The 16023-nt window shown below is 39.0% G+C and overlaps 1 protein-coding gene, 1 long non-coding RNA gene and 1 pseudogene across 4 annotated transcripts; 2 read left to right on the top strand and 1 right to left on the bottom strand.

Moving 5' to 3' along the window:
* Positions 1-4147: 4147 nt before the first annotated feature.
* On the top strand, positions 4148-7245 carry LOC133717987 (uncharacterized). Of its 3 annotated transcripts, none has more exons than XR_009850057.1 (6): positions 4148-4616; positions 5346-5438; positions 5764-5861; positions 6258-6318; positions 6802-6873; positions 6987-7245. It is a non-coding gene; the product is annotated as an uncharacterized LOC133717987 (long non-coding RNA). The 3 variants fall into 3 exon arrangements; XR_009850056.1 differs by having other exon boundaries at positions 4159-4616; positions 5340-5438; positions 5725-5861; positions 6987-7244; XR_009850055.1 differs by having other exon boundaries at positions 4163-4616; positions 5725-5861; positions 6987-7244.
* A 39-nt stretch (positions 7246-7284) lies between these two features.
* Positions 7285-10410, top strand: LOC133716378 (disease resistance protein Roq1-like). The gene is made up of 3 exons (XM_062143088.1): positions 7285-7319; positions 7501-8010; positions 8171-10410. Exons 1-3 carry the CDS (start codon positions 7285-7287, stop codon positions 8262-8264), a joined length of 639 nt encoding a protein of 212 aa, XP_061999072.1. The 3' UTR covers positions 8265-10410.
* A 371-nt stretch (positions 10411-10781) lies between these two features.
* Positions 10782-15683, bottom strand: LOC133717151 (probable U3 small nucleolar RNA-associated protein 7; annotated as a pseudogene).
* Positions 15684-16023: the final 340 nt, after the last annotated feature.

The following is a 16023-nucleotide window of genomic DNA, read 5'->3' as shown; positions in this document are numbered from 1 at the left end:
AAAATCAATAAATCCAAATCCGAGCATAACAAACTCATATCCGAAATTCATAACGGAAAACCAATCAATAAATCAAGTTATAATCCAAAACCAATTCGATGCTCAATAAAATGATATGATAATTTAATAAGGCATTAATTCAAGAAATAAACGCATGCATCATTATTTAAAACAAAAGTTCACTCACAGTATACAGCTAACGTGGCCAAGCGTAAGGATCCTCGTCGAGCGATGGGTAGGTACCTCGTCCTGTACAAAATTATATTCCGTAAACGACAATTTAACAATTATGTACGAGTCTAATACGAAACCTGAAAACCCCTCGTAAATCAATATCTCCATTTCTTTTCAGATTCAACCCAAACTTCACCACTAATATCAATCCGTCGATTTAAGTATTCCATAGCGGAAACAAGGGAAATATGAAGGTCGGATTCCCATAAATCGACACCCGAAACTCCAAACTTTGGAAATTCACAATCGATATCAAACTTCTCCCATTTCCACCAAAATCATATTTACAAGTTCTACGACTCACAAGTAAACTATCTAGCTAAAAACAGAAAACCAAAACCTCTCCTATGCGCCGCCACGCGCCGCCCACAAGGGCAGCGAGTGGGCCCCAGGCGCCGCCTGCCAACTTCAATCTGAGACACCAAATTTCATCAACATGATCATCTCAACAATCCAAACAACTTTCTCAACTACAATAAAGCCCAGAAATGCCTTGGTTGGCCGGAGATCGAGTTTGATCGGAAAAAGGGCTGATTTGAACAGTAAAATCTTCAAATCTTCGATTCGTCCTCCATGCTTCGAATTGCTGCAAGAGACTTGGAGGATTTATCAGCGAAGAATGGGCTTTCCAAAATGACCGGTTCCGTCCAAATCGCCATGAGCTACCGCCGCAGACTTCAAGAGGAGGAGGAGGCGGTCCCAACTGGACCAGTGGTGCACCGTCAGATGGCCAGACGGCGGAGTTATGCTGGAAAAACCGAGAGGGTCGAAGAGAGAGAGAGCGCGCGGGGGAGGAGAGAGAGAGAGATTTTACTGGGGTCCACAGTAACTTTCCCTATTTATACAAAATTATCATGAATAGTAACTTTAGTTTTTCGACCATAGCTTTCGCATACGAACTCCGATTTAAGCATACCACATGCACAGACTCGGTTTAACGTCCTCTACAACTTTTATGAAGAATATTTTCTCAAAAATTGACCCGAACAAAAAGTCAACTTTTTGGTCTACTAAAAGTATTGAACAAAGTAAAAAGTTAAAAGTAATTGTCTTTTACCATCCAAATGACTAATAAACAGGTAAATTGAGATAGATCCAAATGACTAGTAAACAGGTAAATTGAGATAGGGGACGTAACAAATTCTCAGTTTTATGTATATGTGTACGTGTAGAAGACACCATGAGCAACCTAGTATTACAACTTCATTGAATAGAACTCCCCTTACTAAACTTGTAAAATCTTTTCTGGTTCCAAGGTAGCCTAGTGCAATGTTCTAAAAAACGGCCTAGGCGGCCGCCTAGGCGCTAGGCGGCAAGGAACCGCTCCGATTTTGGCCTAGGCGTTTCCCTTAGGCGCTGGGCTACTAGGCCGCCGCCTAGGCGGGCTAGGCGGGGACTAGGCGGGCTAGGCGGTGGTGCTAGGCGGGGACTAGGCTGGCTAGGCGGGGACTAGGCGGTTCTAGGCGGGGCCTAGGCGGTCGTAAACCCTAATTTATTCTATATTTTGACTATTTTTATATTTATAATTAATTTTTAGACTTTAAATATTGTTATTTATATTATTATATGTCATAAAAATAATTTAAAATTAAAAAAAAAAACCGCTTAGTCCCCGCCTAGGCTCCCGCCTAGGCCCCTAGACGCTAGTCCCTGGGTCACCGCCCGACTAGCGCCTAGCGTTTTTTAGAACCTTGGCCTAGTGTCACATATATTTCCTACCTATCAAACAAAAAGTCATTGCAATGCCAATTCATTTGATTTGTGACCTTTGTTCTTTATATGCAGCATGTTAGCAAGGAAGTTCTTTTGCGGACTGTATCAACTCTTGGACTTTCTAGGACACCCCAGAGAGCCACGAATGTGTCTACGTGATTACTTTTTTGGTGCTACTTCGATGATCTACCTACATCTCTTACATTGCTGGGGTAACTTTTGTAGTGATGGCAGGATTACTAATAATGGCTTCAACTTTCGAGGAGCAGACATAGAAATAGTACAGAGAAGCATTCCGCAGTTTGTAGTATGTATAAGCTGTACCTATATGGCTATATTAGAGCATCTCCAACGGAGATGTCAAATAGAGTGTGTCAAAATTGAATTTGAAGGCTGACATGACAATGTTATTTTTGCTAGATTTCATCTCCAATGGATATGTCAAATTATAAAAATATTTTATTCATTTTTAAAATTATTTAATTCATAAACAATTAACTATTCTGTTAAGGAGTCGATCTCGACTCCTCCTTCCAGTTTCATTATCTTCTTCTCGACTGCTTCTCTCTCTCTCTCTCATTCTCTATCTTCTTCTTCCTCTCCAGACCAAAGTTAAGCAAGCTGGGTATTAAAGGAAAGCGAGTTGGGTATTAATCATATAAATACTGACTAGGATTATTCAAGGCTATAGGTCAATTGAATCCAGAAACTTGAAGAGGCACAGAGTAGGTGGTCTTCGATTGTCATTCGCCGTTTACCCATGGCTGGGTAAGTTCCTCCCTATCTGATTTCGATCATTTTTGGATGACTGTGAACTTTCTCTCTTTATCCCCAAATTTGAATTGAATCTGAAGGTCTGCTTTTTGGTATGGGTTGATTTGGATTTTCTAAAAATCGAACATCCAAACTTTGGAGCTGAGTTGAGTACAATAATGGGGAACTGAGGCTTGCAAATGGGTTTAATTGACTTGATTTTCCTTTCGGAATTGAATCAGGAGGAGGAGAAACAGTTTGGTTGGTTTTGTTTTGGCTTCTTTTGAGTAAAGCTTGGGACTTTCTTGGTGGGTTTCGGTGTTTGATTATGTACTAATCTCCAAATCGAAGGAGTCTTCTTCTTCCACCTCAAATTCAGTGTTTGTTACAAGCAAGGGACTGGGAATTGCAATGGGAAAATGATTGGGTTTCTCCATAGTTACAGAAAGACGCTCAGGAAGAAAGAGAGAGAAGAGAAGGAAAGAGGAAGAAACAATAAAAAAATAAAAGACAGTTCCCTCTGCTTCTGTCAAATTTGACAGCCCAAATGAGAATGTCATTTACACGTCAGATAAGACCCATGGGTTGGAGGGGTTGCAAATGTCTTTTCTAGCTGTTAGAGGTCTCCACGTGGATTTGACACCACCGTTGGAGATGCTCTTAGAAGATATTACGGTGGTGCCTACTTTAGAAGATACAGTAGTCTGTACTGGGAAAGTATTTGCTGATTCACTCTTATTTTTTTTCTCAATAATTTAATTTTAATGTTTGAATGCCGTTCAGATTTCTCATCACAATGTGCTTTGTTTTTTCACATATGTAGTAAACTGACAATGTGGATACCAATATTGCACTTATACTTTCATTTATGTATATGTACTGATATATTCTACATCAATGATTATGAGGTGAGGCAAATACAATTTACATTTGCAAATGTTGGCTTTTTATTGGTAAATCTCTACTGCTTATACGGTAATCTTTCCATCACTTTTTCTCTCTTGGAAACTAATTATTCCATCACTAGTGACAACCCCTTCAACAATTAGTGAAATAAAATGAAATTTGGAAAAGCCTGAACAGAAAAGTGGGTTCGTAGAAAACAAATAGTTAGTGCTTTCCAGCTGCAAATGCATTATTACTACTTGGACTGGAAAGTGAAGAGGAAATGAAAACGGAAAGGCCGAAAGGGGAATCCCCCCAAATGCAAAAGTATAAAAAAAAAAGGTAGTGCCAATTCCCACCCAACGGAGAAACCACCAAAATTTTGAGATTTCCCGCAGCACAGTTTCGTTGGTTCATCCATGGCTCTGTTCCGAGTTCACAAGGCCTCCCATTCCAGATCTCACTACTAGAAATATGGCCAAAGGGCACGGACAGATGCCCACTGATACGCAAACGGTTCTTGTAACTTTTGTGATCCACTGATAGCAAATGTTGGTGGCAAAAAATTGGATTTGTCACTGATGATCAGTGGCTAATATGTTTATTAATAAACTAAATAATAAAATAATAATATAGCTGATCACTTTTCATCCCCACTTATTTAGTATTATTATTTTTTTGGCAATAGAGAATTTAATATACTAATAGCAACAGATTCTCAAACACACACTCTCTCTCTCGCTCTCTTTTTCTCGGGGAGAGTGGGAGACTCTCTCAGCAGCTAAACAAACAATGAAAAAACTCAAACTCTCTTGCTCTCTCTTTCTTCTTCACTGCCATTTCTCAAACTCCGGTGACCTGCGACACGACCGATAATAATGAATCTAGGGTGAGCCGATCTACAAAACCCACATGGCCATAGGACGGGAAATTAGCCAACGCGCCATCACCAATGGTTTGCTGACTTCAACAGCTGCCGATCGTGTTCTGCAAACGGGTTCCACCTTTCTTTACTCTGAATCTTGTTCTAGGTAAAATATGTTTTGGATTTTAGGGTTGTTTCTTTCTGGCTGGTGGAAACTTGGATTTCAGTACGGGATCATGGCTATTGGGTTTTATGGGTGTTTTAGGGTCTTTCATGTTCATTTGGGTGAATCTGAAAATGTTCTCTTGATAAAAAATAACATCCCAGAAATAATAATTTTCATGTAGAACAAGGTGCAATTAAGTTTTTTTTTTTCCTTGCTAGAAGCATGTGCTTTGAATCCAACACTTACTTTAGTCTCTGTTTTGCTGCAGTAGGATTTCAGAATTAATAATGGGCTATAGACTTATATGTATTGGAATATGGATGAGCATAATTGTAGAATCTTATTTTAGTTGACCTATGCAAAGCCTTGTTCTAAGCCAATTTAATTTATAATAAAATTACAATGAATTCAGATTTGATGTTTCTCATGGTAAAGTTTTTGAATTTAATAGCTTAGTGTTTAGTTGTTGAGCTATTTCAAATGCTAGTCGAACTTGAGCTATTTCAAATGCTCAAGTGTTCAGTCATTGTTGAGAAGGTGGACTAGGTCATGCTCCCAGTGGAGGGTTCCCCCTGTTCCCAATGAGTTTGATTAATTGGCTCATAACAAGGTCTATCCATACGTACTATCAACACATAAGCTATTTTTAAGAAAGAATTTGTTAAGTAACCAGTTTAATGAATAAATCCTTGTCTTTAAGATTCTAGCTGTACATCTTTGAAGCTGCAGGTGTATGGTGATTTAGGAAGATTGTCGTGATGCAGCTGTGGAGACTTTGAATCAGTTCCTTGGTTGGTGCAAGCTCTCATTATTTTTCGTAAGGTGTGTTGGCTGTTATAAAATACAGAATTTCTTTGTGCTTGGGTTCTGTGGTGTACATAGATCCCATAAGTGATGAAACAATCTTGTATTTAAGTTTTTCTTGTAACATGAATGATGTGTGATACTATCCCTAAACCCATTCTTGTTATTAGGTAATAAGTTGTCTCCATGCCATTTGATGGCTGCTGACTGTGTTTCTTTGTTTGCTTATGCCTAACAATCACCGTTGTAGATTGTAATTGTAAATATACCTCGTGAATGAAGTAAAATTTTCATATGTTTTCAGCTGCATTTAAAACTTATCTGAGAAGTTGAAAAAACACAGAATCAAGCAAGAGGTCTTGTGCGATAAAAAGAGCGTTTGGCTGTTATGAAGACAAGTTCATTCCAATTCCTATTCCTCTCATTGATCTCCATCATCAGGTATGCATCTCTCTTTCTCTGTCAGCTAATCAAGTTATCTATCCTTTTTTAATAAAATGTTCTACGAATTAACCTACTCAAGACATTGAGGCAACAATATCAAGCAAAAAAAAATTTCTTGATCGACTAGATACATTGAAATAAACATCAAATTTGTGACTAGATATATTTACTTCCGGTAGGTTTAGGCTTGTAAGTTGCTTTAGGTTTCTATTTCTGGACTAGGTGGTGCAGTAAGTTGAATTTACATATCTGTATAACTTTAGTTTTTTGCAAAACAGTGATGATGTATAATTGTATATGAATACATTTGTAGACATCATTTATATATTCAACTATTTTATGTTATTTATTCTTCACTATATTCTTGTGCTTACTTTTGTTTTTGATTTTCAGGCATTCCTACAAGTAAATCTGGGTTATCATCATCAATTGTATCCTAATTTCTTTTGCTTCTGTGAGCATCACCACTTGTGCTCTATATATTCTGGTTCATTCTAAGCTCACTGCTGTCCTTCGAATAGATACCCATAAATTCTTCTTGCTCCATTATGCTCTGTGTTTAGCTAGACAATGCTTGGTATCATGTTTCTATGTGAATTTTTGCATATAATAACTCGGGACACCCACTAGTTAAAATTCATAAACTAATTATATGGCTTCTCATTGATAATACTGTGATACTTCACATCAACTTATATTTGTCTCTTTATTTCTTTTGATGCCAAAATGAGCCATAATAGCACAATTATGAACCCCAAGCTCTTCATGTCCATGTTATATATGCAGCACAGCAACTAAATACATTGCAAATGTAACTGTGTCAATATATGCTTTAGATAATTGAGTGATTGATGCGTAGAAGTCAGTCACCTATTTGGTGTTGTTTTGATCTTCTACTTGAAAGTCTAACCAAGATACTTGATTGTTCTATTTGTAGGTTTTTCTCAGATGCAGCAAGAGTAGGAGGCTTAGATGGAGTATTGATACCTTCGGCCTGGGATCAAAAATGGTAACTTTACTAATCATGATGTTCTATTTTCATTTGGTTGGTTAATAATTAACAATAAGAAGTTGATTAGGATCCATCAACCCTATGTATTCATTGCACTTGCTCTTTGGCAGGTACTGGAAATCATAACGGCAAACACTGATACTGATCAAACCTTGGTGGGAGGGGCCGTAAATTATGTATAGACATGATGTTCTATTTTTTTAAGTTTGTAAATATGATAAAGCGAGCTATGTAATTCAGTGATGCAATAGAAATATTTACTATCAATTTTTATGAGGTTAAATAATTTATTTATTGGTGTAATACTGGCAGTGGAATGATAAAAGAGGATAAAATTTTGGGGTGAAATAATTGGCTTTTTCATTTTTCAATTTTTTTTTTCTTTTGCTTGGGTTCTTTTCACACCGAATGATTGGTGGCAATGATGATTGGACAGCAATCAGGTTGGTCAGACAAGGTAGTGCGGGGCCCAGTACTGCTAAAGTAGAAGGAGAGACACCATTCCTAGAATGGGTGTCCTAAGTCTCAATGGAAACGGCAGCAAAGGGGACTGACATTGAATTGGTGGCTGCATAGTGGCTAATCAATTAATTGGTGCCCTCTACAAACAATCGACACCCTTAGTGGAGGGTGTCCTATAGACAAAATTCTAGTAGTGTCTACTTCTTCTTCTTCTTCTTCTGGACTTGGTTATGACGTCTTCCTGAGCTTTAGAGGTGAAGACACCCGAAAGAACTTCACTGATCACCTCTACACGGCCCTTGTCAACGCCCGATTTCGGACTTTCCGGGATGACCCTGAACTCGAGAGAGGGGAAAATATCAAGGAAAAGCTCGAGAATGCCATTCGACAGTCGCGGAGTTCTGTCATTGTGTTTTCGAAAGACTACACTTCTTCCAGATGGTGTCTGGACGAGCTTGTCATGATCCTTGAACTCAAGAGGACCTCCGATCACGTTGTGTTACCGGTCTTCTACGACGTCGATCCATCCCACGTGAGGAAGCAGGCAGAAACTCTTTCAAAGGTTCCTAAATACCAAGAAAATCAATCCTCGGAGAAGTTGAATGGATGGCGGGCAGCACTTCTAGAAGTTGCAGATCTAGCTGGAATGGTTTTACAAAATGAAGCCGACGGGTACGTCAATTCTTAACTAAAGCCTTGATTAATTACTAACAACTGTATGTACATGTCATGTACTTTGTTGATTTTATTTGCATATCTAATTCTTTGAAATTGATAGACTCATAGCTGGCTAGCTTGTATGATAAACTTCTATTTTGATTGCAATTTGTAGGCATGAGTCAAAGTTCATCCAAAAGATCGTTACAGTGATTCAAGACAAGCTAGGTTGTGTGCCCCTAAGTGACTTTCATCAAAAGGTTACCTGATACAGTTTGTACTTTGTATAACTTGCAAGCATTGTTATTGTCAGAGTGCTGGGACCTTACTGAGCTGCCAGTCAACTTGGGAAGATTGATCAACTTGAGCCATCTGGATGTATCATCTACAGGGATAAAAAAAGATGCCACCACAAATGGGTAAGTTGAAAGATCTCCAGATGCTACCCGAGTTTGTGCTAGACAAACACAATGCTGGGGAGAATTTGGCAGAGTTAAAGAAGCTTGAAAAATTGCGCGGAACTCTTTGTATCTCAGGGCTTGTGCCCAGCAGTGGTTTGGAGGCCTACATACTGAGGGACAAGAAGTTTCTTAAGGAATTGGTTTTGATTTGGAGAGGAAGGGATTCAAGTGAAGAAGGCAATAATACTGTAGAAGAAAGAGAAGTGCTTGAGAAGCTTCAACCTCACATGAACCTGGAAAGGCTTACAATTGTAGGTTATGGAGGCAAAATGTTTGCAGGTTGGTCAGAATATTATTCTTCCTCTGCTCTTGTTTATCTTAAACTTGCTAATTGTGAGAATTGTATCTCCTTGCCACCATTGGGACAGCTACCTTCCCTCACAGAGCTTGATATTTCTGGGTTTCATGGAGTGGTGTCCATAGGTTCCGAATTCTTTTGTGGTGAGGGCAATACTGCTACTTGTGTGAATAAACCATTTAGATATCTACGGGTTTTAATGTTCTGCAATATGAGTGGGTGGCAAGAATGGTCTTATGTTGGAGGTGAAAATAATGGGGGTGGGATTTTTCCTAATCTTGTTCAACTTGAAGTGATAGACTGTCCCAATCTTACCGGTAGATTGGCGTCAGACAGTCTCCCATCTCTTGTGTCTTTGACGGTATGGCAATGCCCAGAATTCGAATGTTTTCCAACAGATGGATTCCAGTCAAAGTTAAAATCACTTGACATCAGCGACTGAAGGTGTGAATGCAAAGAGTATGCAGAGTCTGAACAAGGGTCTCCGAACACTCACCTCTCTTCAGTCTCTTGAAAGATTGTCACTTGATTTTGACTACGACGAAAATGTAGATTGGTTTGCGAAGGAGCAGAAGGGGCTGTTTCCCAGCACTCTCACATATCTCGAGATCAGCCGTCTGAGTTGTGAGACCATCGACTGCGCCAAGTGGTTTGGCCATCTCAACTCTCTTCAAGAATTGGTTATTGACGACTGCTCTGCGCTCCGGTGCTTGCCAGATAGTGGGCTACCCACTTCTCTGAAAACCTTGAAGATTACGGGTTGCCCTGCTCTGTGTTGCTTGCCAGATAGTGGACTACCCTCTTCTCTTTCTCGTCTAGATATCATCGAATGTCCTTTGCTTGAGAAACGGTGCCAAAGAGAGACGGGTGAAGATTGGCCCAAGATTGCTCACATCAAGCGCATAAAGATCAATTTCAAAATGATATGACAACGACAGAGGGCTTGCATTCTGATCAATTTGTCCACGTCTCAGAGGGCTTGCATATTCTGTGTGTAAGATCCTGTTGTTTGAACTCATTGTTGATTCCACAGTTCTAGGGTCTTGCTTGAAGCCTTGAACACATGATCGATGGATTTGACAACGACATGCCATATGAAGCAGAAACAGACCATTTCCATTTCCTAGCAGAGATGATAATCAATTCTTTTATTTATTTGATTAAATTATCTCTCTACAATTGGAACGGTGATGTGGTTTAGTTTTGTTCTTTAAGTTGGTGATGCATGTATTGTAGCAGAAAAGATATTAAGAAGCTGCAAAGTCTTCTAAGCTTGAGATCGTTGAAGAAAGAGTGGTGTGAACTGTGAAGTAACAGCATCAAGTGTTTTATGTGTGAGCTTTATTTCCAATGAGCTTGGGACACTGATGGCTTAATTTATCAAAATCATACAACTCTGAAAAGCCTGTGCAAAAACAACAATATTCTTCTCATCTTAACTCAACTGAAGTACGGTAAAAGTAGATTCTGATTCACAACATAAGATCAGAATATCAGATCATACACAATATGTAAATAAATTCAAATCAATTTCAGCTACTCTACAATTTGGCTTATATGTTGACAGCAAAAGAAAGAGAAACCATCAGAGTTGGTTTCGTTTGTGATTTGAACTGAATGAAGTAGCCGTATGCAAGTGTTCTGATTTTTCTGGTTTTCCAGTGTGTTACTTGTATAATTAAATGACATAGCCGTGGTTGATAGTCGGGGGGATTGTTGAATCTCCTGTAATTACCGTAAGGAGTTTGTAGATGGAATTTGTAACGCATTATCTGTTCATTGTACCACTATATCTGTTCATTATCTGTTCAGTGTGTTACAGTTCGTCTTTTACAAATTTTATCTTCAGATTCTTTCCCTTCATCGGTCTTCGCCGCCTTGTTGTAGGCTTAAAATTAGTATATTCATGAGTAATATCTGAGAAGCGAAGCGAACGAAAAATTAGTATGCTAAAAACGTCAACAAGCATTGCACAACATTTGTTGTGTTTTTCATGTCCTTACCCAACTTGAACAAGACATGGCCAGTATGGCGGAAACCAAGCCTGTAAACATCATGAATATTTTTCCTTCTGTTTGGCATGTAAATTTTTGATACATGATACACAATTGTAGAAAAGAACTAACTCAAGATAAGAACACATACCACAAATGAATAACATTAGAATGCATTACAATTGCTAGAAAGCGATCACTAAAATTTATTAATAACAGTCTCCATTAGCACAATCATGTAGCCGCTTTCTTGCAAGAAAACCGCTGCAAAGATGTGGGTAGTTCCACTTGCTCCATTCCTTTCTGCTTCTTTCTAGCCATTTGTTTGTCCCCTTTTCATTAGTTGTTCCAAGAAAGGTCTCTTCACATTGGCAATTATCTCCTGCAATTTCTTCATCTTACTTGGCTTACTCCTCCCCTTTGTTTTATTCTTTGGGACAATGTCCTTGGCAACTTTAACAGCGGCTTCCAGCTCAGCCTCTTTCTCATCCTTTGTTGGCTTCTCTTTTCTTGGAGGTTTCACTGTGCCAATCTTTGTGGGATCAAACATAATTGTCTCAGGTGAGAGCTAATCAAGTAGGGTGCACTTCCCTCTCTCTTCTCTGTTTAGGTGTTTCAAATGGATTCGCCACCCATGTATCAAAATTGGGGTTCCCAGAACCAGTAATCAGAATACTAGACCACCCCATGGAGTGCCCTGTGCATAAACATCTTCATATGGTCGAAACAACACCTTTTCTATTTGGTAACCTTTAACTAATGGATGAGTCATATATTTCTCGTACTTCTGAGTCCCAGAAGAATCTCTCAGAACCTGTAGAAAAGACCCAGTTCCACGAGCGAGCAGACCCTTTTGACTGAAATCCAGAGTCTCTGCCTCTGACCTGGTAACGTTTGGAGTGGCCACTTAAGATTCCTCATGTCCCAAAGCTTAACTTTTTTCTCTTTCCCAGATGTGGCCATGAGATCACGATTACTAGGGTGGAAAGCTATGGCCGAGATGGGCCCCTTGTGGCACAGCATCTCAATAACAGCAGAAGAGCTTGTAGGACTCCACATGGTAACTTCACCACCTGAATGACCCAAAGCAAGAAGTGCATTGTGGTGGCTTACCTGCACACATCAGTACGGCCAAAGCCTGTCCTGTAACTACCTATCATCCGACCATCTGTTACATCCTGATAATGAAGCTGACCATATTCATTTATTGATGCCAATAGTCGGTGTTGTTCAAGATAACAAAGCCTTAAAGCTGCACCATGTTCCTACATAATAAAAGATATAACTTTAGTTCCAAATTAACTCCATCTCGATGCACCTCAAAACTATTTACTTAATCACATCAAAATCAGAATGAACTCTTGACTAGTCAGACTACTCGAACAATGGAACTGGAAAAAAAAAATCAGAAATGTTGAACATTGGAATCTTCTTTCAGCTCCAACAACTGTTTAACTCCAGGAAAGTGGAGACATGTAATGAATGAGAAAATTTCAAACACACTTGCAGAATACATTGAACACCTTTTCATATCAGGTATTTATTAACATGTCACTAATGGTTGTACAAAGCCTTCAGAATGCATGCAGGATTATGAGCTGTTTACAAAATAGTTATGTAACCACAATCTAGTAGGTTCAGTATCCAACCTTTAAGCAGTGAAGTTCAGTGCCATCCCGATTATAAATATATGGATACCTGTAGTAAACCATAATGGTTAACCATGCTAAATATAAACATTATTATGAAGATATGACCATAAAATAGAGATCTAGAAAATCTTAAAGAGAAGATAAACTGGAGCAGGACACTAAATGAGAGTGCCGATCATTAACTAAGTTCTGGCCAAATATTCTTATCACCATACGTAAAACAAAAAGTAATAATAAATAAAGAAGTCTGGAGATAACCAAAAAGCACAGGTTGTTAAGAACCATGAGTTTAAATTATACTGTTTAAAACAAAACAAAAATTTGAGCAGAAAAAACAGAAGCCTAACAGTAATGACAATATAGTTTTGGGCAACAGACCAAAGCATTCAACCATGTGAATTTGAAAGACAACCAATTAAAAGAACACTAACTTTAATTATATCAAACTCAGGCCAATAATTAATTACAGCAAATGGTTTTATACTTTTTCTGGGCTGCAGCAAACAACGTCTCATCATGCAAGAACTGTCTCCCTAACCTGAGAAGAAAATCAGCAATTTTCCAATCAGTCCATATTCCACTCAAACCTTGAAGTGCAAATAAACGCCATCTAATTTTCCACTACATCATTGAAAAACAGAAAACAGTTCTCCAACTAAGCCCCAACTGCACATTCAGAAAACTATTCACAGCATTGATTACTGTCATGTTCGCCCATCTAGAACCAAAAGGTCCACTCACCTTTGGACAGTGGAAAGCTACAATCACATTGTACTAAGAATTTTACTCGAAACTATATTGACCTCAAGATTTGCATAACCAAAGTCTTACACATAAAACTTAGAAAGCAAGAGGTTTGCATAACCAAAGTCTTAGACATAAACCTTAGAAAACAAAAGGTGGAAAACCAACTTACTAAGGTCAAACTTTAGATTATGTAAATTCTACCTGCTTGCATTCCAACTTTCCTCTCCCAGAAAACTGATGTACAATATAAAGTAAATGGTTCCAAGTTTCAACAAACATTTATGATCGATTACTTTTGTTTCTAAACTTGTAATCATTAGTATATTGAAACTTTGCATTCGAAGTATGGAACATGTGAACATGGTTGCAGAAGCGCAGAAGCACTGAAGTACAGTAAAAACCAGTATCAGACCAAAAAGGTATCACTTTTCAGTATCCTAATACCTGAAATTGTTTGATCAGGCTCATTTGCTTCATGTCTACAATAGCTAGATGGCCCTTGTGTCCACCGACCATCATGTATCGACTGCTTGGCGTGAAATCCAGCCTGCACAGACCGAGATCTGCAGATGAGTTCAGATTCAGTGATAAAAAAAAAAAGTTACAGAGTTTGATACAGAGTCTTCTTGTGTCTACTAGAGTTTTCTTGGGTCATGTTTTAGTTTTCCTAATGCATTTTCAGTCAGTCATTAATATCCTAGAAGTCATTAAGGAGAGTGATACAACTAGTCTATTTAGCGTATCTTCTATGGCTCTGCATAAGGGCCAAAATATGTATTGCTGGAGACTAATGTAATGAGATTGCTTGTGTTTTGTTTCAAACAATATCCCTCAAGTGATTTATAAGAAGTTTTGGTGTGATTCTGAGAACCTTCTGGTGAGATTCCAGATTTCCCTATATTCCCTTTCTTTCCCTTCAATCCCAGTTCTTTAACCACAACACCCATTCTCCCTGCAGATTAAACTTCACTCTTCTAAGACCTTAAGCACCACCCCTCGTTGTCCTACATTTGACTGTAAATAGATTGAAACTGAAATATATCAACAAATTAAAAGTTTGGATGGAGTAGGAGTTTTACAAACCAAATTGAGCAAGGATAATGAAATAAATTGGTGTAAAATGAAGTGCAGACCACCATAACAATCACAAAACTTATGGTGAATCAGGCCAAAACTGTCTTCCCATAATATATGTGAATCAGGCCAATATATATGAATCAGGCCCAGCTGTCTCCCCTTAATTGACACCAGCATCTCTGTGAGAGACACTAAGCGCTCCTTCATGTAAAAAGTTGGTAATAGCCCGAGTATGAATAAATTTTATGAACCAAGGTGTCCATACATCTGATCTGATAATTGGTTCCCCCCCTCCAAACAATGGACCAATTCAAACTATAAACCCTGTTCCAAGGAATGCTCCTATTCTGGTCAGTGAGATCATTGATTGGGATACCCGAACCTGGGCTTTGGACCAAATTCTTCATTTAACCCGACCTGAGGTGATTGACACTATTTTGGCTATTCCTATTAGGGTAAGGGAAGGATCTGATCTCCAAATCTGGCCTTGGAATAAGAATGGATCCTACTCTGTTAAATCAGGGTACCACTGGGTTCATTCACATGAAACTAATTTGTCTTCCCCTGATACAATCTCTTCTCACTCAGTGGATACTATTTGGATCCTACGATATGGTTTGGATCACCATTAGGACTCAAAATCAACAAACAACAGATAACTACTCTTGATAAATGGTTATTAAGCATTTCTGATTTACATTCCAAAGCTAGCGACAACAAGTGGGTGTTAACCTTGGTTTGCTTCTTGAGTTGGGCTATTTGGAAGGCTCGCTGTGAGTTTGTCTACCAACATCGGCAACCTTCCCCATCTCTTGTCCTCAAGTCGGGCCTCTGTCTAGCAGCCGAGTATCTAGCCGCCACAGTTCCAACTCCGGCTACCGCTGCAACCTTCAAAACCCGATGGGAACCTCCTACTCAAGACTTGGTTACCATCAATTGTGATGCGGCCCTTCTTGTGGGGGATCATAGCAGCTCGGTGATTGGCGGTGGTGCGAAGCGATCTTGTGAGAGCTCAGTCGAAGCTGCAGAGGCTCAAGCCATTCTTTTGGCTATTGAACAGAATCTGAAAAATGTAAGAGTGGAACCGGATTCATTAGAGGTAATCATGGATCTGAAGGCCAATAATACTTGCAGAAACTGGAGAACTCACTCAATCATTGAAGAAATAAAATGGAGAAGTCGGTTGTTCAATCGAATCTCCTGCCGAGAAGCGAACATGGCGGCTCATGAGGCGGCCTCGCTTGGAAATCGGTCGGTGGGTCTTCTCAGATGGGCCAATAGGCCACCACCTTCCTCGACTCAGGTGCTCCGGAACGATGGTCTCCCTTGTCCTCCAGCTACTGCACTTTAATGGTTGTGGAAGTTTTCTTCGTTTGGGTTGTTTCCTCCTTTGCTATATCAGTCTGGGTATAATAGTAGGAGAATACAACTTTTATGGGGCTTCACTCTGGGCTCTTGTTAAGTTTTGCCCTCTTTAATGAAATGCTGCATTTCTCAAAAAAAAACAGAAAAAAAAAAAGGTGTCCAAATCTTCTCTCCCATCTTTTTATACTACCCAGTTTTTTTTTTTTTTTTTTTTTTTGAAATAAGGGTTTTACGGCTGCCCTCAGGCCTTTACTAATGAAACGGATGAATACATAGTGGAGGACATGATACCTAAACCCCATATTACAATACACATCAAGATAACCTCCCGAATAATAACAGGAGTCTCTACATCTACAATGTATTCAAACATGCACCTGATAGCAAAGAGTGTCATACCGACTACTCCATTTGCTTAATAATAACGGTGGCAT

This window comes from Rosa rugosa, chromosome 6 (genome assembly GCF_958449725.1).
Source record: "Rosa rugosa chromosome 6, drRosRugo1.1, whole genome shotgun sequence".
Classification (NCBI taxonomy): domain Eukaryota; kingdom Viridiplantae; phylum Streptophyta; class Magnoliopsida; order Rosales; family Rosaceae; genus Rosa; species Rosa rugosa.
Note: the sequence above shows the minus strand (reverse complement) of the source record. Positions and strands in the feature narration are given on the sequence as shown.